At 46.9% G+C, this 23,595-nt stretch overlaps 1 protein-coding gene across 1 annotated transcript in view; it reads right to left on the bottom strand.

Annotated features, from left to right (window-relative positions):
* INSC (INSC spindle orientation adaptor protein) overlaps positions 1–23,595 on the bottom strand; it is a 114,263-nt gene that overhangs the window by 55,437 nt on the left and 35,231 nt on the right. The window contains exons 3-5 of the mRNA XM_037521691.2: positions 4,864–5,209; positions 3,796–3,848; positions 2,541–2,664 (exon numbers count right to left, since the gene is read on the bottom strand). Coding sequence (XP_037377588.1) covers positions 2,541–2,664; positions 3,796–3,848; positions 4,864–5,209 — 523 coding nt within the window. The remainder of the gene's footprint in view (positions 1–2,540; positions 2,665–3,795; positions 3,849–4,863; positions 5,210–23,595) is intronic.

The raw sequence follows: 23,595 nt of genomic DNA, 5'->3' as shown, positions 1-23,595 counted from the left end.
CTGTTTAAAACATGTAAATAATTTATGGAGGCCTAAAGGTTTATAGGTGATGAATGGAGGCTTTTTCAATTGGTCCCTGACTCTCACTAAGATTTCGGAGTATACCTTTCTTTTGCAAAGAAATAGAACAGAGGGCCTCCCCGGTGGTGCAGCGGTTGAGCGCTGGGTTGTGAAGCTGCCCGCAGCCTCTGCAGCACCAGTTCAATCCCCGGCTGCTCCCCGGCCACTGGAGGAGGGTCCCACATGGCGCGCAGACCTCTCCTGCCGCCCGCTGCTCCCCTCGGCAGTGTACTTCGGTCCTTCTGCCTGCTCTGCTCCCCGCTCTGGCTCTGGTGAATTCTCTCACCCTCCCGCGCTTCTGACTGTACCCAGTGCATGTATAAATAAAACAAACAAACAAATAAATAAATAAAACATGCCTCTATTAAAAAAAATTAAAAGAAAAAAAAAGAAATAAAACAGCTATTTTAGAAACTCTGTTTATTATTAAGAGGATCATTTTTAGGAAAGAAGACAAAAACTGAGAGTTTTTAACACTATATGTGCTTACATTTCCCTGGGACACCTTTGGGAAACTGGTGGAGGCAGTACATTTAAAGTGGTTTGAAGATCCCTGTCCTAATGACTTAGGAATCCACATTATGCAGCCCAGGGTGGCAAGAAATAAGCATCCCAAAGGGAGGTAGAAATCTTAAAACGTTGAAAATGCTGCATGGGAAAGAATGCAAATCAAGAAAGCCCTCATGAAGGAATTACAAATGCCTTCCTTCACAGAAAGATGAAGACCTATCAGATGCCCTTGTAGAAGGAGATATTTTTCTCCCATATATGGTAAACAAGGAACCACAATTAACCAGTGGTGGATGCTTTCTACCAGTGAATGTATAATAAATCATTGTGGTCTATGGGAGACTGAAATAAACTAACTGACATCTTGTCAAAGCTGCAACCAAGACAACATCACCACTACCCTCTCTCTCTAACGTACATGAATATCTATTGATATTAAGATGCTGAGAAGAAGGATGAAGCCCTGGGCCTAAAGGTTATCTAGAGTTCTTGCCCCAGGAATGGAGGATTGTCCTATTTTGACTTTCTGTGAGTGTGGGGATAATGTTGTGATAATATTGTGTATCCAATGTGCCACCTCTTTGGTCCTTTCAAGGATGGTTGGAAATAACCAGTGCAAACCGAAAAATCCTGAAGGACGCCCCCTCCCATTACTGGGGTGACAGCCTGGACTGCAGCTGCCCAAGGAAACACCACTTCCCGCACACACTGGAATGAGACCCTCTTGGCTGGATGGGGAGAATAACAAAATCGAAGAAAGTAGTATTAACCTAAGGATTTAGGGCTTTGAATTATTCCTAAGGGTTAAGAAATTTGATTGTTTGGGGATTTTTCCCTTTATTTTCTCCCTGGAAATTTACAATGGGGTAAAGTACCATGCTACAGTTTTGGGCAGTTTCAGTTAAGTATGTTCAGAATATCTTATGTTGCCATACTCACCTTGCAGCCTCTGGTGACCTGTACTGGATAACAGGCTGAGCGAACTCCAGGTATGGGAAAGAGAAGAGGAAGCACTTTTTGAGGCTTAGTTACGAGTTCACTCTCTTGAGTGAAGGCCTTTGCCTTGTGCAAAATGAGCCAAACACACAGGAAGGAGAGAAAGGACACGCTGGGCTGGACAGAGAGGCTGAGTTTGGAGAGAAGCTGATATGGGAAGGGATTTGTTATTTGTGGAAGGCTTGTATTTGGTGATGGGAAAAGAATGGCAAATATGTAACATAGTATTCCCGTAACTAAAAATAACATGTAAATGACTTTCATAATGAAAACCTTATGGAATCTGCTTTTCTGGGAAACTTTTAAAACAGGAAAGGGCAGGAGAGGGAAATGGCCTGTATTTAACCCACACTGTGTGCTAAGCACCTTCTCTATATCGTTTGCTTAGTCCTCTCACTTTTTTCTTGGGGAAGTTTTTACTTTATAGATGAGGGAAAATGAGGTGAAAAGGTTAAGAAACTTGATCAAATAGATCTCTCAAGCTCCAGAGACCTTGTCTTTGTACTGTAGAATCAAGCTGGAGTCTGACTAGAGGTACAACCTGGACTATACGACCTTTCTAGATTCTTCTGTGTTGCCAGGACTTCCAAAAATGGCTTATTCCCTACAGGTGCCTTAAGTCTTTCAGGACTAAGGACCCACTGTGTGCACTGTGAACAACAACTCAGCACAGACTGAGGGCAGTGGGAGTGATACTGAGTGCAATCGGGAGGTGCTGGGCCTCACCACTGTCACGCTGTGTGACCTTGGGTAAGTCTCTTTCCTCTCTGGGATCCAATTTTCACTAAATGCTTGGAAAGCCTCTGCTCGGTTCTCACAGTACTCTCTCTGGTGCTGGAGTTCATTTTGGTGGCCTGAGGAGGATGTCTCCCCAAAAAGTCCACCTCAGAATTTCCCCAGCCTGACCCAGTCTCCCTGCCTACCCCCTCAGCCCCAGGACTCTACACGAACACCCATCTGCCACCTGCACTGACCTGCACCTCCTGGGTCAGGGCCAGCTCCAGCAGCTGCCCAAAGTGCTGGCCCAGCATGCTGAGCGTCTCACTCACGCAGGCCTTCATGGACTTCAAGACGTGCTCATTCTCAACCTGCAGGCACCTGGGGAAAAGAAACACAGGTGGGCCACTGGAAGGGGCAGGGGTCAGCCCAGAGTCAAGACAGTGGCAAGCCTTGGGTCTGCTGCCGGCCTGGTGGTGGTGAAAAATAGCCTAGGGTCTCAGCCTCTGGGGACTCAGAGATGGACTATTGCACAGCTCCCTGCCCCTGACCCCCTAGTGTCCGATGGGCCTGAGGTGGAAGCCAGCTGCTCATGTCCCCAGAAGAGAGGCTATCAGAAATGAGCCAAATCCACACCTCTGGGTCTCTCTCCCTGAGACAGTCTGCATGACTGCAGCCAGGATCTCAGCCTTGGGGTGTGGGATGGGAGCAGCAGGGGGAGAGCATGGAGCGCCAGGTGCTAACAGTGCTCACACAGAAGGTCTAGGACATGCCAGTGACCCTTTAAGAGCTGACTGCATACAATGTACAGAAAGGAGCCCTGAGGATTTTCTTTCCAGACAGAATGTAAAGGGTTGGGTGAGACCATCAGGCTCAAATTTAGCCCTAGGATCTGAGGAGTCTCCACACTGGATGGCCAAAGACCCTGTTGGGGCCCAAGGGGGTGGATGCCCAGTTCCCAATTTTTCCTCCAGGGCCTGGGGCCTGGAAAGGGTGAAGGACAGTATCAGCGAGCACGGGGTGTATATTCGAGGTTAGTGACTGAGTGTAAATGTCCACAAGTTTGTGTGTGAGACTTGGAGAGGAGGGCGTGAGTGTGTTCCTACGACTCTGTGAGTGTGTTTATACATCTCCTATGAGCAAGTGTATGTGAACATCCCTGTCTGTGCGTATGTGTGCATAGGACTGTAAGTATCTGCTTTCACCTTTTCCTTGATTTGGGGGGCCAAGCGGTCCCCCAAAGCTATGGAAGCCTTTTTCTTGTTACCAAGCCCCAAGAACGCTTCTTCCTTTGCTTGGATCTCCCCTCTGCCTTTTATAGTCTCCCTGGGGCTTGAAAATGGGGCAGAAAATCCCAAGAGAATTTGTTAAGTTTGCTAACAAAAACGAGAGAAAGAAAATTCCCAGACCACCACCAGGTAACACACCCCCACCCCCACCCCACTCCCGTAGGAAGAAGATGCCCCTTCCCCTGCCTGAGGTCAGGCTGGCAGCCCATCTGTCCACATTTACCTCTCGGTGACTGCTGAGAGCTCTGAGCACTTCTCCATTAGCAGCTTCTCAATCTGTAGAAAAATAGATCCACTTACTTACTGAGTTCCATAAGCACTGGTCAAAGACCAACAGCAGCGCTGGGCCCTCTGGCCCTAAAGATGAAGAAACATTCATGGGATTTGCCACATAAACTACAAAACGTTGTAGGGATGGATGGCAAAAGAGATTATCATCAGATCTTAGGGGAGCTCAAAAAAGAAAAGAAAGAAAGAAAGAAAACTAAAGTTAGCTATGCCAGGGCATCTGGGAAGCTTCAGAAAAGGAATATTTGAACTGCGCTTCAAAGAATGAACAGAAGTTTATTGTCTGCAGAGTGCAGCAAGGAAAAGGATACAGTACTCAGGTGGAAAGTGAAAGCCCTAGGAAAGAGAAATAATGAAAGGGGCAGGGCAGGGGATTTTAATGGATCATGCTGGGTTTTGAGAAGAAAATTTAAAGTCACAGGCTTTGAAATTAGAGAGGCTTGGGTTGAAGCCACTTAAGCCATTCATGACATAACTTTGGGAAGTGACTTTGGTTCTGAGTTTGTTTTCTCATCTATAAAGTAAGGACGATGATGCTAGCTAATACTTTTAATCGTCTTTTTAAAATGTTTTTCATGCAGTAACTCATTTAGTCTCACAACAGACCTATGGTAGCACTAATGGCAGCACTATATTCATTAGGGTGATGGAACTAGGGTACAGGGAAGGTGAGTAGCTTGCCAAGGTCACACAGCAGAGCTGACATTTTAACCCAGGCAGTCTGGCATTCAAGCAGGTACACTATGCTGTTGCAAAGCCTTAGTGGTGACGTCTGCCTCACAGGTAGTAGAGGTTAAATGAGATGTGTGTAAAAACACCCAGCGTGGTGCCCGGCATGTAGGGGCTATCAGTAGAAGTCCTTGCTTTCTTCTATCCTTTTTTGGAAGAAAAGGGTAGCCCCTGGCCACCTTACGAAAGGTTCAAATTCCACACAGTTCAGACCCACACGTGTAAAAAGCATCCCCACTCCAAGCACCCTCCCAAGCCATCCAGAGCAGCTCACCTGGCCCATCTCCTGCGAGGAGCTCCTGCTGGCAGCGCTGTACTCACTGACCATGGAGCGGGCATGGCAGGTCAGCCGCACACTCATGCTATGCACGCGTGCCCAGCGGTCCTGTGCCAGCTTCTGCCCGATCCTGCGCAGCTCGGTGCTGATGACCCAGCCCCGCTTGAGCAGCAGCTGCAAGGGGTCCCCGGGCCCGGGGCCACCCGCCAGAATGAGGTCACCCTGTGCATCCTCCTCCAGACTGATGGGCTTCGCCTGCAGGATACACATGCATTCGCACTCGGTCATGAGCTTCAGGTCCTCCATCCAGCGCTGGACAGAATCCACTTGCATCAGGTGCAGCCTACCGGCAGGGGACAAGACCATCAATTCTCCACATTTCTTAAAAATTTCAATCCCAGACCATCTGATGTTTACTACATACCTACTACATACTCATCACTGTTTCTTGTGTTCGTTTACTTTAATCCTTATTTCTCATTATGTCCATCTTACAGATAGCAAGACTGAGGCACAGAGGGCCAGACAAACACAGGCAATGAAGAGTGACAGATAACTAGGTGATCTTTGCAAGAAGAACTGGAAATAGCCTAAAAATCAATATCCATGCTGTTAAGTGAATTATGGTACAGCCACATGGTTATATAGTGTGCACATTTATTTAAAACAGTGCTTTCCCAAAGTTTGTAGCAATGAAATATGTGTGCACTGATAGAACGGGGAAAGCAGAATGTAAAAATATAAACATGCAATTATTATAATTCTGTTTCAAAGCTGGTTCTAGAAAAAAATAATGAAAGGAAAGATAGTCAACTGTTAGTGGTTCTTTATAGGTGATGAATTAAAGCCTTTTTCCTTTTTTTCACCTCTCCTCTGATTTCCAATTTTTCTAACATGAACATGTACATTACTTTGTAATGGTGCAAAACAAAATATAGTCAGTATGAGAATATAGATTAGATCCCAAGACCAAATAAAATTCACTTTAAAATTTACTAAGTCAAATAAAATTCAGTAATTTCAGATTATTGAGGAAAATTGAACATGAATCTTGCCTGCCTCAAACCATTCTATACCTGCCACCAATCATTCTACAAATAAGTATTCAGTGCCTACTATGTGCCAAGTATATTCTAAGCCCTTGGGCTGTAACAGCAAACAAGTAAATAAAAATCACCTGTCCTGTGAAGGTTACACTCAAATGAAAGAACAATTTCAAAGTAATTTTCAAAATAAAGAGCAATGCATAGAATATGTTGGAACTACTAAATGCTATGAAGGAAATGAGAGCAGGAAAGAAGAATAGACAGGACTTGCGGGGGGGGTCAAGAGGGAGTGAGCACTATGATTTTAAACAAGTGGATCAGAGCAGACTCAGAGAAAGGGCCATTTGAGCCCAAGCTTGAAGGACATAGAGTGAGCCATCTGGATATATGGGAGCAAATTGTCTCAGGGTGATGGTGAGAACAGCAAGTGCAAAGGTACTGGGGCAGAAATGTCCTTGAGATGTGAGGAATAGCAAGGAGACCGCAGTCAGCCAGGAGGAGGGAGGGCGGGGTTGAGGTCAGAGCAGTGGAGGGTGAGGTTGGAGCAGTTCCTGAAGGGCCGTGTATGATCCAGCGAGCAATTGCTTCACCGGTAAAGCCAAGTCGGTGGGACAGAGGTACCAAATGCAAGTATAGTGACAAGGGCCTACTCCAGTCATCATGGTCAGGAGAGGTCTTTATGCTGACTATTATTTAGGGAGAAGGAATAGCACTTTCTGAATGATGCAACTGTTTGAATACAAGGTTTTTTTTTTTTTTAAAGATTTATTTCTTTATGCATACAAGAGCTGGGGTACAGGCCAGAGGTGTGGGGGGCAAGAGGATTCACCAGAGACAGAGTGGGGAGCAGAACAAGGAGATTGACTGAAACACACTGCTGAGGGGAGCAGCGGGCGAGTCAGGAGAGGTCTGCTGCACCATGTGGGTTGCTCCCTGGCTGGGGAATCGAACTTGTGCTCCAGAGATTGCAGACATCTTCACAGGTTGCGTCTTAACCCCTTGCACCACCAGGGAGGCCCTACAAGGTTCATTTTTAACCACAAGACTTAACAGTGTTTAATCACAGAAATCATACATGTTTTCTTAAATGTTAAAAAGCAAAATAAAAAAAAAAAAACCTCACCACTATCCTTTCTTTTTTTTCTCCTTTTCCTTTCATGAAAACAGCTATTTTGTAGAGAATGTGGCATCGCAGAGCCCTCCTGCCCATTCCATCTTTAGAAACTCATATTGAACTTCACATTAAATGGTCTTACATCACCTGTACTCTTCATAGACAATTGCTACTCCACTATACCTCAGTATGGCTTCCTCAATCCTCTACTCCCTCAAGGTAAATTAATGAGAATCATTCCCTATTTTCCCACTGACACCTAAGTGTATGTACTTGCAGGCTCTTCTGACCCTTTGCTTGTTTTACAAAGGTTTCACAATATGTACGCATTTTTTTTATTTTCTTACTCAACATGGAAACCTTTCCAAATTATCCAGTACAGACGTAAAACATTCTCTTCAACATCTTAAAATTATTCCATATTGTAGATATACCACAATTAAGCCATGTCCCCATTGTTGGGTACTCTGTTTTCAGCTCTTGGTTGCTGGGAACACCCTCATACGTATGTCTACACAGACTAACATCTTCATGCTCTGGCATAGACCCCAGGGGCAGAACTGCAGGTCTGTAAGTGGTCCGTATCCACTTCCCAAAGCTAATGCAGGAGAGCTTCCTCCATAGATATGGTCGCTCCCCTGAGTGAGTTCTCACTGCCCCCCTGGCCCCTGTTCCTTGACTAAGTCAAAATTCCTGAGACTTGGCTAGAGGGGCTTCCACCATCTGGCCCCAGCCTCCCTTCCCACACAGCTCCCTTTTGCATCTCTGCCAACTCTTAGCATCCTTGCTGTGAACACACTCCAGGTACACTCTGCCTCCCTGATTTCCAAATACACCACTCTCTTTCATAGTCCCCTGAAGCTTTGCACAGCAGTAATCTCTCAAAGAATCCCCTTTCCATCTTCTCTGGGTGGCCAGCTCCTCTCCCTGGGTAAGACCTTGTTTTAATGTTACCTTCTCTGAAAAGTACTAGCCAGAGCTCATCGGCTCCTCCCAGGGCCCCATACTCTCTGGGTACCCTCCATTAAAGCCACCCGGATGGAACTGGTGTGTTTGTCTGCAGTCTCCAAGTCCTGGGTAGGATGGTCCCTTGTATCTGGTTTCTTGCCAGCGCCTGACATCTCTCAGCTACTCCCTGAACATTTTTTTTAACATATTTATTTAAATTTTATTTTTATATTCCCCATACAATTACAATACAACCCCCTTACTTTGACCCCAAGCCCTCCTTTCCCCACCCCCCACCCCCCATAGAGTGTCTCTGGTTCATAGTTGTTTGTTGATTTTGATATTTTCTTTCTTATAGTTATTCTTTTTCCTGGTGCCTTATTTAAGTTTTCTGATTCCCTGAGCATTTGTCAGTGAATGAGTAGCAGAGTGGGAGGCACTTACTGCTGTTTCTCTGCACAGGACTTCATATGCCTCCTATACTCAAGGGTGCCCAGAGAGAGCCCCAAGACCAGCATGACTAACCGGAGATGTAAAGGATGGAAAAACATGATTGTTATGTTTAGAGATACAGGACTAGGAGGCAAATGGACCGAGGGACTTCAAGATACAACAAGTGAATCAGTCACTCATTGCTGACGCATCCTCTTCATAAACACTTCACAGTGGACATCTGTCATTTTTGTCTTCCTGGCATCCTTCCATCAATAGCAAAGACCCTTTACATTAGCTGCATCTTAGTGTGGCAACCTAGGCCAGCTTGTCCCCTTCCCAAACACAGGGGTGACCCCCCCCCTACCGTGGCCAGAGGTGGTGGTTGGTCCAGGGTGGCTCCTAAACTGAGTGGCACTGATTCCAACTCTTCCCCTAAATGGTGAAACTTAGAGCCAAGGGTCAGAGACTGGAGCTGTTAGACACAGGTCACATTCACAACAGCAACTTCAGTTGTGCCACCAAGTACTCCGGAATCATTTGGAGGCTGGGGAACAAGTCCAAGAGTTCATTTCTATATCTGCTAGCAAAAGAACCTTTTCTTTTTTTTTTCTTTAAGATTTATTCATTTATGCATATAAGAGCTGGAGTATAGGCAGGAGATGCAGGGGGTGAGAGAATTCACCAGAGACAGAGTGGGGAACAGAATAGGCAGACTGACTGAAACACACCGCTGAGGGGAGCAGTGGGTGAGACAGGAGAGGTCTGCTGCACCATGTGGGTTGCTCCCTGGCTGGCTGGGGATTGAACTCGTGCTGCAGAGGCTGCGGATCACTTCACAGTGGTGCTTAACCCTTTGCACCTCCAGGGAGGCCCTGCAAAAGAACCTTTTCTAAAGCACAAATAACTAAGCAAAATTGAGTCTGTACCATCTCTTGCAAAAGAGGTTTTCTGGGAATTCAGAGAGGGAGCTGTCCCTTGAAGCTGAGGATCAAGAGGAGGTGCTTAGAGAAGGTGACTTCAGAGCTCGGTAGGGTTTGGACATGTGAAGACAGTGAGGGCAGATTCCAGGATGCTCCAGACAATAGCGTAGGAGTAGCCAGTTGGGTTGTTATACATTCTGAAAAGAGGAAGCAGGGAGAGTGAAAGCTAGAAAGCTGGACAAGGCCCTGATCTTGAGAAACTTTGAACACCCAAGTAGAGATTAGACATTTATGTGGGAGCCCTGAGAAGCTACTGAAGGGTTGCAGGGCAGAGCAACAAAGGCAGATACCGGTGGGCTTGAAAGATGCTATATCACAACACCTGTGTCTTGTACCTGCTCAAAGGAAACCTCTGGTGCTGGGTGGTTATGAGCATATCTCCCTGGGGAAGAGTCAGGGTTCCTTAGCTGGAAACTACTCACATCCCTCACTAGTTACTGGCCTGGATGGCAAAGGGAGGGAGAGGGAGTCAGAGCCCCTGAATGCCTCCGGCCAGGGCCCATTAAGGAGGTCTAAATAGATCCCAAACTCACTCCCTCTACCTCCAACTTGCACAGAAGCATAATCAGTACACACTCCAGATCTTTAAGAATTAAAACAAAAGTTTTAACTTCAGAAGGTGTGTTAATTAAAATCCCAGTTGATTTATCACTTTGCTGGTAAGGGAAATGGAATGACAAAATTATCGATTTCTCCAGTCTCTGTGTATTTGTGTCGATGAGTGTCTGCGTCTGTGGATATGAACTCATCCGAGCGTGTCTGTATTATCTGCGTGTCCCTGTCTGGGTGTCTGGCTGTGCATTTACGCATCTCTACCTGCGCAAATACTTGAATCAATGCGTGTTTACAGGTCTTGCGTCAGATAAACTCTATGATTAAAAAGGGATCGAGCAGGAGCTGTGTGTGGGCTGCGCTTCGTGACTCAATTTCAAAGAAGATTATAGAGAGACGGGGGAAAATAGCTTTAGAGTGGAGAAATCTGACAAACACCACTTTAACCAAGTGATCAGAGTTAACCTGACCGCTGATAAGTCGTGCTGGTAGCACATACTCCGATGTGATGAGATAAAAGGGGCCTTCTCTGGGGATGTGGGTGGTATGTACCCTGATTTGATGTGGGACCCTTCCCCATGGCATTTTTCCCAAAACACATAACCTCAGTCCCATGCTAGAAAAGGATCAGGAACCCAAAGACAGGAAAATTCTACAGTACACTTCCCCAGTACCCCTCAAAACTGCAGGGACAGTTTTCAGAAGACTGAAACCCCATCAAAGACCAGAGGGGACTAGGGAGATGTGGCAACTGAATCTAATAGGACATCCTAGGTGGTATCCTAAGACAGAAATTGACATTCATGGGAAAAACTTGTGAACTCCCCACAAAGCCTGGGATTTGGTGACTAGTAACAGGCTAATGCCCATTGCTTAGTTGTGACAAATATACTGCGCTCGTGTAAGACACGAAAAACTGGGGGAACTGGGTGTGGGATCTATGAGGAATCTCTGTGCTATCACTGTAAATCTCAACCTATGCAAACATTTTTAAACTTTCTTTAAAAACAAAATGGGGTCTAGGGAAGGAACCAGAATCCAAATGCCCAGTCTGAGGGCTCCTCAGGGCATCCCTCAGATGGAAATCCAGTTCAACAAGACTTGCACATTTAGGGGTTAATCCCCCAAGTTGATGAAGGCACAGTGGGAGGGCTGGTTCAAATACTCAATCTTTGTGACCTAAGGCAAATGGCCGCTGCTGCTTTCTTTCACTTTTCTGTAATTTTCATTGAAATGAAAAATGAACTAATAATAATATTGAGCTGCAGTTTGGTAGATTTTCATAAGATCCATATACCTGTATATACAGGAACCAGACAAAGAAATAGAATATTTCTGCACCCCAGGAGCCCCCTGGGTCCCTTTCACTCTCCAACCAGTATACCTAGTATCCTAGCTTTTAACAACTTACATTAGTCTTTTGAGGAAATGTCTTGACTTCAATTTCCTCATCTATGAAACCAAGGCAGTAATAGAACCTTCCACACCAGATTGTGGAAGAATTAAATTAAGTGGTAAATATGAAGAGCATAGGACACTGCCTACCCCTGAGGATGTGTTCAGAAATGTTAGCTCCCTTTGTAAGTGCTTTACAAGAATTATTTGACTTAGTCCTCAGGACAATTGCCTGAGTTAGGTCTTATTATTGTAACCCATTTTACAGATAAGGAAACTGAGGTCAGAGAAGCAAAACCACTTGGGCAAAAAGGAGCAATAACAAAATGGAAACCCTGGTCTCTCTGACTCCAGAGTGAGCTCTGAACCGCTATGCTTTGCTCTTCCTGCTTTATTGCAGTAGAGGAGCAGAGAGCAAGACGGGGCAGCCACAACATGAGGAGGCAAGCAGGATCATTTTGCTAGGCAAGCACTTCAGGGACTTGTTGTGAGCAACAGGAAGATGGAGGAAAGCTTTGAGACACTGACCTGCTGAAAGCTCTGGGTAGAAGGTGAACCAGGACCACAGGCTCCACAGATGTAATTGCTGTTTTCAGGCCAAAACCACTTTTGGCTGAGCCACCCGCCAGGGTGACAGCCTCTGAAATGAGGACAGACAGGGGTGCCTGCAAGCAGTATCTGGTTTTCTTTAAGAATGAGCTTAAAATAACTGACTTCTAGAGATTGTTTAAACAGATACCTCCTCTTTCTCCCCAAGCAACCAGCAAACACACTGAGAAGACTAAACCGAGCAGATTAGTAAATCCACAGCTCCTGTCTCCTCTCAACCCCACTCAGGGGTTAATCCCCAGAACCATCAGCCAGGCACTTCCCTCTCAGAGCCAAGGCCAACTCTGGCCAGGTCGGGAGGGGGGTCAGGAGTGCTGGTGCTCAGCAGGTGGAGGGCAAAATGAGTAGGCAGCTGAGGACATCTCTATCCTTTTTCCCTGTCTGGCCTGGCCCAGCACGCTGAGCGGCTGAGCTGCAACCTGACCACTGGGATAATCATGCAATTGTGTTTAGCTAAAAAAAAATTGAGAACTGAATGAGAAACAGTTCTGAAGGCACATGGAAAGAAAATATAGACAAGTCACCAGTAATAATAGCTAACGTTTATTGAGCCCTTAGAGTGCCTTAAGGACTGTGAGCATGTCATGCATGATTACATGCTCAATAATCTGATTAGGGGCACACTGTTATAGTCTCCATTGTGCAGACGAAACATGAAGATGCAGATTTCCATGATTTAAGAGAGTCAGAACTCCATGCAGGCAGGCTGTTTCCAGACTGACTGCCTACGGGCCACACTACCCAGCTTCTCCACCCATCTCCTCCACCAGACTTTGACATATCCTCAAAGGCAGGTGCTGTCTGATTTATCTCAGCATCACTGTCCTCAGCACAAGGGCTGACACTCAGTGGGTTTCAATAAATCCTTAACTGAATCACTTAACCCACAGATTGCCCAGGAAACACGGGGTGAAGCCTTGCATGCCAGCTGAACGTATTTCCTGAACTTGCATTGGAAACCCCTGCAGTCACCCCACTCTCTGCTTTGGGACTGCACTTCAGGAGAGGCCGATTGTGTCTTAAATTGGGATGTCAAAGAACCGATGGGTAAAAGTGTGAGTTGGGCATGTAACTCGACTCCATGAAAGATGTGACACTAAAGTGTTTTGTTTTAATAGGTCTTACAAAATGTCAGTAGAGCCCAAGAGACCTTTAGGACAGGCACTTTGTGAGCCAAAGCAACCTCTGTTTGGGGAGAGCCTTCAGCAGCCCTTGCCCCACTTCCGGTCTGCTCTGCACTAGCGGGCACTGGCTTGCTGTCAAAGGACAGATGAGGTCTGTAGATGAGGCAAGGGTGTGTGGACTGCAGCCTTGGGGAAGTGGCTAAAGGGAGATCAGAGATCCCAGAGGAGATGGCTGTCACGCAAGGCGGTAGTAACCAACATAAAAGAACCTCAACCAGCTGGATAAGGTTTAAACGTTAAGCAGTGTCTCCCAGGCAAATCCTGGTCCAAAAAAAAAAAAAAAAAAAACAGTATTTAACATGCACAATAGGTTAAAAGCAGATAATTTCCATGAAAAAGTAGAGTTTAAATAAGTGCCACGTGATTGTTCATGCAGGAGGCAGGAATGTAACTGCCACTTTGAACATGTTCTCAGGGTGGAGCCAATTGTGAACGAGACTTGAGTAAACACTTTGAGTTGGTGGGAGAATCAGCCAGGCTAAAATAAGGGCACAGGTTACCCCAGACCCAGGAAACAGAGTGTGCAAAGGCCTCAGGCGAGCATGCCTGCTTGGCTAGGGAAACAGTTTGGAGATGAGAGTAGCTATATGGAGAGAGCCAGGGAAAGATGAGCTGGAGGTGAGCCAGGGAAGAGATTCTGGGGGATCATTTAGGGCCTTGGGGGCCCCTGCAAACACCGTGGGTTTCAATCTGAGTAAACAGAATAATTCTTGGAGTCATCCGGGAATCTTGTCACCAAGAGTCAGCTGGGTCCACCTGCCCTTACCTGGGAGCCTCTCTCATGAAGGGTTTTATAAAAAATCAACACACAGATTAATTTAGAATAACTTAACCTCTGCTATGCAGTGAATGATAAACTGTTTACTAAACAGTTAATTTAAGCATAATCATTTATGCAACAAATTATAAATAATGTACAGTATGTTAGTGCATTACATTCCAACCCCTCACACCAGTAAAACCCCAGCAAATTGTGACTACAGGCAACATTGCTTTTCTGATCTTGTTCAAATCTTCCAGTGTTTTCTTCGCCCTGCTTTGGATCTGTTTCTGAATCCTTCACTGAGCTGCATCAGCACCGGCCTTTTCTGTGCACCGGGCTTTTGTGTAAGGAGCAGACAGTGGTCTCTCACCAAACCAGGTCCACACGTGAAGTGTGCAGCCTTCCCCAGAGAAGGCTGTTGGAGAGTTCAGAAATCAAGGCTGACCTGTCCATGCCTGCTACACCAGGAAGTGGGCTCTCTACGGGCACTGCAAGATGCCCCCTGTGTCCACCTAGCCGCCTTCCCTCTGTGTTTCCTGCTGTCCCCTTCACCGCCCTCTGCTCCAAGCTGTGGCCCTGGCATTTTCAGATCATTCCCCAGAAATGCCCATTTTCATTATTCATCCTACCCTTTGATATGTGTGTTCCAGAACATGTTCTGTTCATCAATTAAACTGTTCAGAGTAACTTGGTAAGAGAACTGATGCTACATTTTCTATATTCCCGGGAGAGCTGACCCACCGACTCACCTCAAAGCTAGTAACTGGGAGTCATTGTGGAGGGTGCAGGAACAGGGGCCCTCCCCACTCACTTTGTCCCATCCATCTCTCTAGGCTATTGCTTCCCATCAGTCAAATGGGGGGCTTGAAGGGAGGGCAGACATTTCATCACTCTAACATGTTAATTTTTTTTTCAAATCTAGCATAGTTCCAAATACACTCTAAAGGAAACTACTTATGGAGGTACATTTACATGCCAGGCACATATCAAGTTCTTACACATACAACACTTATCCTCCATTCACTGCGACACTATTGTCCACATTTTACAGAGGAGAGCACACAGGAGTTCTGGTAGTGCGTCAATGGCAGAGCCAAGATCTCAATCCAGTTCTGCCGGATTCAAAGCCTGTGCTCTCACCACCTCCTGATCCCTCCAGCCTAATGGACTGTGCTGCTGCTTCTGTTTCAGAAAACCAAGGAACACGAATTTGGCTCCAGGTAACTATTTCCAGTGCAATGAGCCAATGTGTACATTTGACAGCTGCCTCTTCTCTGATGACTCAGAGCCTGTCTTATTAACTCTGGCATTTCAGATGCCCTCAGAGAGAGAAAGGACACTATTAATACTCCCTGGCCTTTCATTAACTCGTGAATGACTCATTTTCTAACCTCTGAAAAGCAGGCATGTGTGCACATGGATTCTCATTACGTGTATGAGGATACTGACAGCCAGAGCACCTGACGAGGAGCCCTCGCCTGCCCTTGTCCCACTTCTACCTCTTCTAGCAGTGTGTCATTTAAACACTTACCCTCTCTGAGCCTCAGGTCCCGGGACCTGCTTCCCCCCTTGTTCTGAGCCATTGTTTCACCCACAATGAGCTCTTCCGGTCCTTCTGCTGCACTTCCAGCTGCCCAGACTTTGCACATGCAAGTACCTTTCCCCCACCTTTTCCTCCACCTTGCTGATACCTGCACATCCTTGAAATCTTGCCCTAGATGTCTCTTCTGCAGGCGTTTCTCCAACTCCTAGATGAACTTGTGTCCCAAGTGTCCCTGTGCCTTGTCATTCCCCCATTATCATGACAACTCTCCACTGCTACCTCTTTGAGTCGAGTCTGCTTTATTCACTAGACTGTAAGCAGGGCAGGGCTGGTGTCTGTCCTGTCCTCCCCCCATGCCACCCCTAGCCCTGAAGGGGCGCAGTGACTATCTACAGAACTGAGTGCCGTATTAAGATCTATCAAACAGAAATAACCACCACCTGGACAGCCATATTCTTCTGTCGTGAGGCTCAGGGGAGCTGAAATCCACCAGCGTTATTGCTGACGTCTATTCAGGCTGGGTCCTGCACGCTGTCGTGTGGACGGCCTCACACAGATCACTCTGGTAGTTCTCACTGTGACATTGTGAGAAGGGGACTGATCTTATTTTTACAGATAAGGAACCTGAAGGTTGGAGAGGGTAAGTGAACTCTCTGAGGGCACCCAGCTTTTCAGTGGCAAAGCATAGCTCTGAACCTGGCCCAAAGGACTCAAGACATCATGTTCTTTAATGCTACTGTTAGCTGCTTAATAAAAGTCTGTGCTCCGTTCGGATAGTATGTTGTGCTTGTCAGGTAAAGATGATAATTGCATTTTCACACACACACACACACACACACACACACTCAGCTTCAGCGCGTCCTCGAGCATTGTAGCCATAATATGAGACTTGATGTACAGACTTATAAGAGGTCGGCTTTGTCTGTCCCTTTCCACTCTCCTCCTCACTGTATGGAAAGTGCTTTCATTTGCCAAAGTGGAACTTTTTGGGGAATGCACAGATCTAAGCGGGACTTACCATCCAGGGCTCTGCAAGAGGCAGGTGAGAGTACAGACGTCTCCACTAGAGGGTTTCCAAGAGCCTATCTACACAGTCACAGGCGTGACTCATTCAAGTCACAGGAGACTCCGCAGTCACGACTCGCTCTCCATCCGCCTCCAGCCCTCCCTCCCTGCTAACTCCGGTCCTTCACTACACTCTCCGCCCCCACACATCACGCTCCGACCAAGGGGTCTCTGACCCCAGAGGTGGGCGGACTCCAGAGGCAAGAGATCCTTCACTTTGGGCTGCACTGGCGGAGCTGCCCTCTAAAAGGGCCCCCAGATGCAGAGGCCAGGAGAAAGAGCCCCCCAGGTACCAAGTCTCACCGCCAGCAGGGGCTGGGAACCAACCTGAGCCCCGAGTCCTGGTGTTTTCTGTGTGCCTGCTCAGACCAGCCTGTTCTAGCCTACAAAACTGACCAGGAGAAAAATCCCAGCTCTCCAAGAGTGCAGCCCTGACCCCGAATAGGCAAGAAGCCACAAATCCAATCTGGTAATAATTTTAACAGTAGCTCATGTGTTGCATTCCAGCAATGAGCCAGGTGGTGTCTATCCTCTCTTAATAGTATCTCCTTTACTCCTCCCCACCCACCCCATGAAAAAAAGACAGCCGCCCCCTTTGACAGAGGAGGACAACTCAGTGGTCAATTCATCACTCAGACTCAGCCTTCAGAGTCCAGAGTCTCTGCTTTTATCAGCGACACACCACACTGCCACTCTGCTGCCGGCAGGACAGTCCAGGGCCACGGGAGGCAGAGGACTTGACTTTGCCTGGGAATATATAAACCAAGGGAATGACATTAGCCCCGGTGCCTGGAGGAGAGGAGTGGGCCAGCGTGACAAGGGCAAAAGGAACTTCACATATGTGTGAAAAGGCATCAAAGTGGTCAGACAGGAAGTCTTTCGACTCAAACGCTGGGGGACTTATACAGAAGTGGCTGGAAGGGGGTCTAAGGAGAGAGATGGGGACCACGTGATCAAAGACCTTGATTGCCACAATTAGGACCCGGATTTAATTTCCAACTGGAGCCACCGAAACCATCTGGGAGCAGGGCAGTGACATAACTAAGCAGAGTTAGTAGAAAATGAACCATTGCAGGGTTAAATACTAGACAAGAGCGTGACCTGTCAGGAGGTGGTGGTGATAGAACAGAGGGAGCAAGGTGGACTGAGACAGTGACATGGGATGAGAAGAAGTGAAGACCAGGGAGGGAGGTGAGAGGGCATGGGGGTGGAGGAGAGAAGAAAGCCAGGCTGAACCCTGTGCCTAGGCTGAGATGACTGTCCCCTTCAGGGAGAAATTAGCTTTCATTTTGCTTGGTTTTGGAGTGAGGCACTAAGACAAGTGGGGTACACAAGGCCACAGCAGGAGCAAGGCCCAGGAGCTGCAGAGAGGTCCATCTAAGAGCCCCCAGCTTTCCAAGGGAGGAGACCAGGCCCCATGAACCCCGCATGGCCCTGTCACCAGCCTGTCCACTCCCAGCCGCGGTCACTGTGCCGCCACATAATGAGCTGCTCTTCTCAATTTTGGAGTCTAGGGACTGCAATTCATTAAAGTTTGGACTGTGTTAGCGCTGAGCATCCCATAATTGCACAGCTCGCCTGACTCTCTGTCATTAGCTCTGGTTCTCTGGGCTCCACCTCTCCTATTGGATTTGCTGATTGACCCCAACATGAAAAGCCTGGTTTGGCCCTGTGAGGGGGGCCCTGCTGCCCCTGTGCCTCAAAACTCCCAGAGTTCAGCCAGCCTCAGTCATGAACTTCGAGCGGCCATCTCCTGAAATCCCTTTGCAAGTACAGGCGACTGATCTGATTACTCACACAGAGGAATGGAATTGAAAATCGAGGTCAAAGTAGATGGCCTGGCAATGAGTCTCATTCCCTTCGTGGTGGAAAACCACCACAGACAAGAGCCTCTCAGGTTGCTGACCAAAGAGCCAGAGAGGCAGAGGCCAGGACCAAGGTTGGATTTCCTGGGTGTCCACAGTGAACTGGAATCTGAGCCTGATGCTATAAAGATTACCCCCATGCCTGCGGGGCAGAAGTGCATCCCAGACAGTGGAAAGAGCTCCCAGAAGCCCTGCCCAGCTCTCAGCAGAGTCCTGAGAAAGAGATACCAACTCCCCAAGTGACCCCCCACTTTGTTCACTGATGGCAGCTTTCCTGGACATCTGGAAGGAGGTGACCAAGGCTCCAAATCTGGGCTTTCTGGAGTCTGGCAGATTCCTAACACAAAGCCAGATGTAACCACAGTCATCACCACATACCAAGCTGCTGGTCCAATGATTTTTTTTTTTTTTTATAGACTAGAATTATCCAGGGTGGAGTTGGGGTAGAGAAGAAGCATAGCATAGTCTCATATCAAGGAATAGCAGTATGAAACAATGTCCTCCCAAAAATAAATCTAAAATCAGAGGGCATTTACTACCCACACAGTAAGGAGGGATGATCACTAACAATAGAGCACGTCTGGATGACAAGCATGGTCTCCGCCAGCCTCCACAGTGGTTTAGTGGTTAGGGATTTCATCCCCACTTGACAGATGAAGAAACTGAGGCTTAGAGCCATTATCTAATTCATCTAAGAGATCACCACTAGTGAGGATTTTAAAAAGCTAATATTAATTAATTATTACATTCTGATACAGTGCTAAGGGCTTGATTCAACCTTCATTGCTCACTTAACTCTCAAAATAATCCATGAGATTGGTAGGTTACCTAACTTGGCCAAGGCCACACAGTGGATAGTGAAAATAAAAATACAGGTCACCTGAGACCAGTCTTGCTCTTAACTATTATGCTGCGTTCTTTGATGGTCTTCAGTCACTGAGTTAATGGCCAAACCCTCAGATGCACTGCATGGCTTTCTGCTATGCCAAAGTGCCCTTACGTGACATATCAATGTGTTTTAAAGCTTGAGATCATTTAAAGACATGCCATGTCTAGTCATTTTTCAAACCCTTGCCTCATTTCTTTCTGGGAAAGGATTGGGCATGTGTTGCTTAAATTCAGAACAGCACTGCGGGCCCACTGGCCCCCGCCGTTCAGATCTCAGTCACGTTTGCCCCAGAAGTACAGCCAGAGCAGGAAGCCAGGGACAGGGTACTGGGGAGCGACCCCTCAGGACTTGCAGCAAAGGGTTCTCCCACTGCCCCCCACTTGCCTTGTCCTCCCTCTGCTCCTGCATCCCAGCTACAAAGTGAACACTAAATTTCTTTATGCTTTTCACAGAAAGGAATGAGAAGAGCTTGTTTTGGGGCAATGGTGTTGCTTTCCCTAGCCTGAGGCACTACAGTGAGATATTTTTGACTAGAAAAGGGAACAGATTATCCAAAACTCATGCATAGATTCCTAGAATATTGGAGCTGGAAGGGTCCCTGGGGAAACTTTTGCCTACCATCTGGCTATCAGATGAAGAAACTAGAGCTCAAAGAGATAAAAGGAAAGGGTTGTCCAAGAACACACAGTGGGTTCGTGCAGAGCCAGAGCTAGGGAGGCAAGGACAGTGAAGGGAGGTGGAGGGAGGGGGATATGGGAGGGGGGAGGGAGAAGGGGGGGCAGACCTGCCTCTGGTTCCCAGTTCATGCTCCCCACTGCTCTGTGCTCTGATGCAAGAGATTTAATGATGAAATGGAAAAGACTTTTTTCCAGTGAACTTTAAGCCAGAGACTAAAAATATTTCTGATATACTATTCTTTAGGAGGAAAAAAAAAGTCTCTCCAACTCTCTGACTCCATCAACCAATTAAACCTTTGGCTTCCTCTCAAAAAGAGTATTTAAATTAATCAAAATGAAACTCTAATTTACCCTTTTCCTCCAAGCAGCAGTTTTCTACTAAAAAGAATGAGAGTGGTATGCTGGGGACAGAGAAATGTCTTGGAGAAAAGAATAAAATCTACTGAATTTCTCAGTCACCCGAGACTCCTCAACCATTTGTCATTCACTCAGCAAGTATTTATGAAATGTTTATTCATTCAGTAACCCCATACCAAGCTCCTACTGTATGCATTCTAATCACAGTGAGGGGCACAAATATGAATCAGGTGTGAATTCAGCCTTTAGGACTTTTCACTATCAAGTTTCATTGATACCATTTATTAATGTGGGAAGACAACATTTATATAAATCATTGCCATCCTACCCACGGCTGGCCCAAAGTAAGTTCTTAGTCCTAGTAAGCCTCATTCCAATGAATAAATGAATGGATGATTTTGATGTCTATTACAGTTCAGTGCTAACGAGAATCCACTGGGGCTAAGACAGAGTTTCTAGGATTTAACTGGAAGTTGGGCGCAAGGATAAGCTGCAGAAAGAAAGTCCAATGATTGGACATCGAGGATTAGAAGTGCTCCATCCTGCTCCAGAGGGCTCAGTTCCCTGTCTTATCATGAATGCATAAATGAGTTTTGAGGAAACTTCCAGCAACAGCATTTGATACCTCTATGATCCTGGTTCCTGGTATTTCATGGGAATTTAAAAACAACCTCTCTTCTTAAAAAAATAACTATTGAATCACTGTCCCTCTGCCTTCACAAGGTCATGCCCTTTGTTTCTGTGGATTTCTCATGGGAGATGGGAGAAGGGAGGGAATCTGATTCCAGCTTTGATTGACCTTCTTTTCAGTTAAAACAACAGAAAAAAATGTCTAATCATCCCCCTGACAATTACACGTCTGCACATTTCACCACAGGCAAGGACAGCAGCCCAACAGCAGAAAACTGGCCACAGACCGGGAATGCACACACGCAAGGTATTATCTGCTTGGAGACAGGCTGGCCCGTGACGGCCCCCATGAGTCAGGGGGACCAGGAGGCTCCTCACTAGCAGGCCAGGGAGGATGCAGGAGGTGGCTGCCACCAGCTACTCTGCACCCACCCCTGGCTCTTCTCTGACTCCAAACTGCACAGAAACCGTGTAAGGAGAATGCTTCACTCACAAGGAGAGGTCTCAGACGAAGCTGTGTACCTGCAGCAAATCCAAGTCTGATGTAGTGACTCATGAAATTAGTTCCAGGAGGGAAGGGACCATGCCAGCTTCTGTCACCAACATGTCCTGAAGCCCATAAGCACCAGACAAGACACATGATAGCACTCAGTGCATATTTGTAGAGGAATGCTGGTGAATGCCCCCACGGACACTGCGTGAAAGACAGACTGCAGAGAGTACTGGCCAGCTCTCGACTCCAAGCACCATCTGGAGACGAGTATCCAAGCTCTGTTCCTCATCAGCTCTGTCTACAGGAAAGTCACAACCCCCCCCCCCAAACCTCAGTTTCCTCATAAGTTGGAAGTCGGGGCTTGCCACCTGAGGAAAGGACTTATTGCCTCAACTGTCAGTCCCTCCAGATAATGTCTCAAAGGCACTTCAACTGAGGTCGCACCTGCCTCGAGCTGCCCACTCTAATGGCAGGACAGGTGGGACATAAAGTTGCTGGCTGCTATGGCCAATGAACGACAGCTCTGATTCCTTCCTCTCCCTTCCACAGGTGTTGATCCCAAAGGCACTCCCTAGGAACCACCCCAAACTCTGAACTCCATCTCAAAGGTTGTGGGTGACCTCTCATTTGCAAAATAGAGCTGAGTATACATGTGGGCTGTTGTGCAGACTGGGTTATTGTATAAGAAGCACTCAGTTCAGAGGAGGAGGGAGAGGGATCAGAGGGAGGGAGGGAGGAGCACAGGGGACTGAGGTGATGGTGCACGGGTGCATTGGGGAAGGAAATTCTATGGGGACTACACCAGAGGGGGTGGGGGGAAGCAAATATTGTTTTAAAATGAACAATGATGTGAAAAATAAAAATTTTTTTAAAAAAGCACTCATTTCAGCAAGTGCTGGATGAGACTGAACCAAATCTGTCTGGGAGTTAAGAAAACCAGATCACTGATCAGTATCCCCACCTTTCCTGTCAGGAACCCAGAAAAAAAAATGTCAAGGTGTCCAGACTGATCTGTGGGTAAGAGAAGTAGTAGAAAGGAAAGAAGGCAGGGAGCAGGGGAACATCTGGACATGGCCCTATGCGCGCCCCTCAGACTGGCCTCCAACTCACCCCGCAGGAATCTAGCCACAGAGAAGGTGAAATCAAAGGACCGGGTATTAGGGTCCCTGTAGAAAATGAGGCTGTCTGATGGTGGAGGGCACAGCCTGAGCATGTGCAGATGGGGGCCACCTCATTGACCACCATGGTTAAATTCCAGCACCACGCCCTAGTCTAGAGCCAACAGAAGCCTCAGTACCCCTGGATGCAAAGATGGGAGCTCAGAGAACAAGAAGATAAATATCTCCTGCTAGCCAGAGAGCTGATCTCCTGCCCCCCTCTACTCCTACCAATAAGCCCTTGAACCTCCAGGGAAGTACTTGGGTCCCAATTTGTAATAGCAAGTGTTTTCACTGATGAGGATGATAGGGAAGGTTTTGTCCATGTTATTGTGATGGCCTAGGGGACAGTGGGCTGTGCACCATGAAGTGTCCCGGGCCCTAGAGAGGCCTTCTTCTAGGACCCCAGCACTAACACAACCTTTTAAAACAACAGTTGCTGCTCCCCTGTCATAAAAGATAAAACTGATGCTTGTACAGTTTATGCAGCAGCCGAGGTGACATGATTAATAAAAAGCAGAGAGGGGTTGAGCAGCTCCAATTCTAAAACCTATATGCTTTCAACCACTTATGCCCACATTAAAGTTTCCAAGAGTAGGATTTTGTTTTTTGGCTCATTTATTTGATTATTTTTAATTATGAAAGCTTCTCAGGAGATTCAGATTCAATTACAGTTGAGAACCCTGTCTCATCCCTCTTGTTGCCCACATCCATTCAGCGTGGGATCCCAGCCCAGGTGCCCCCTGCCCTTCACTCCTTCAAAAACCCACATCTAGAAAAGGTCCTTCTGATGTTATTTACTCATAAGAGTCTCAAACAAGGGTCTAACCCATATGATTCACCCAAGGGGGCTGGATGGTTCCACGCAAGCGGACTGAATTTATTTTGTACACTGAAGTGAACAATGGTACTAGAGAGTGAAATTCAGTTTCAGTAAAACACAACAGAAAGAAGTCAATTATCCAGCATTAATTATTTATCTGTGGACAATAACCACGGTGTTATTCCCCACTAGAAGCACTTCTGC

The sequence above is a fragment of the Talpa occidentalis genome, unplaced genomic scaffold (genome assembly GCF_014898055.3).
Source record: "Talpa occidentalis isolate TD23 unplaced genomic scaffold, MPIMG_talOcc4v2.1 talOcc4.3, whole genome shotgun sequence".
Taxonomy (NCBI): Eukaryota; Metazoa; Chordata; class Mammalia; order Eulipotyphla; family Talpidae; genus Talpa; species Talpa occidentalis.
This window is presented reverse-complemented; position numbering and strand designations above follow the sequence as displayed.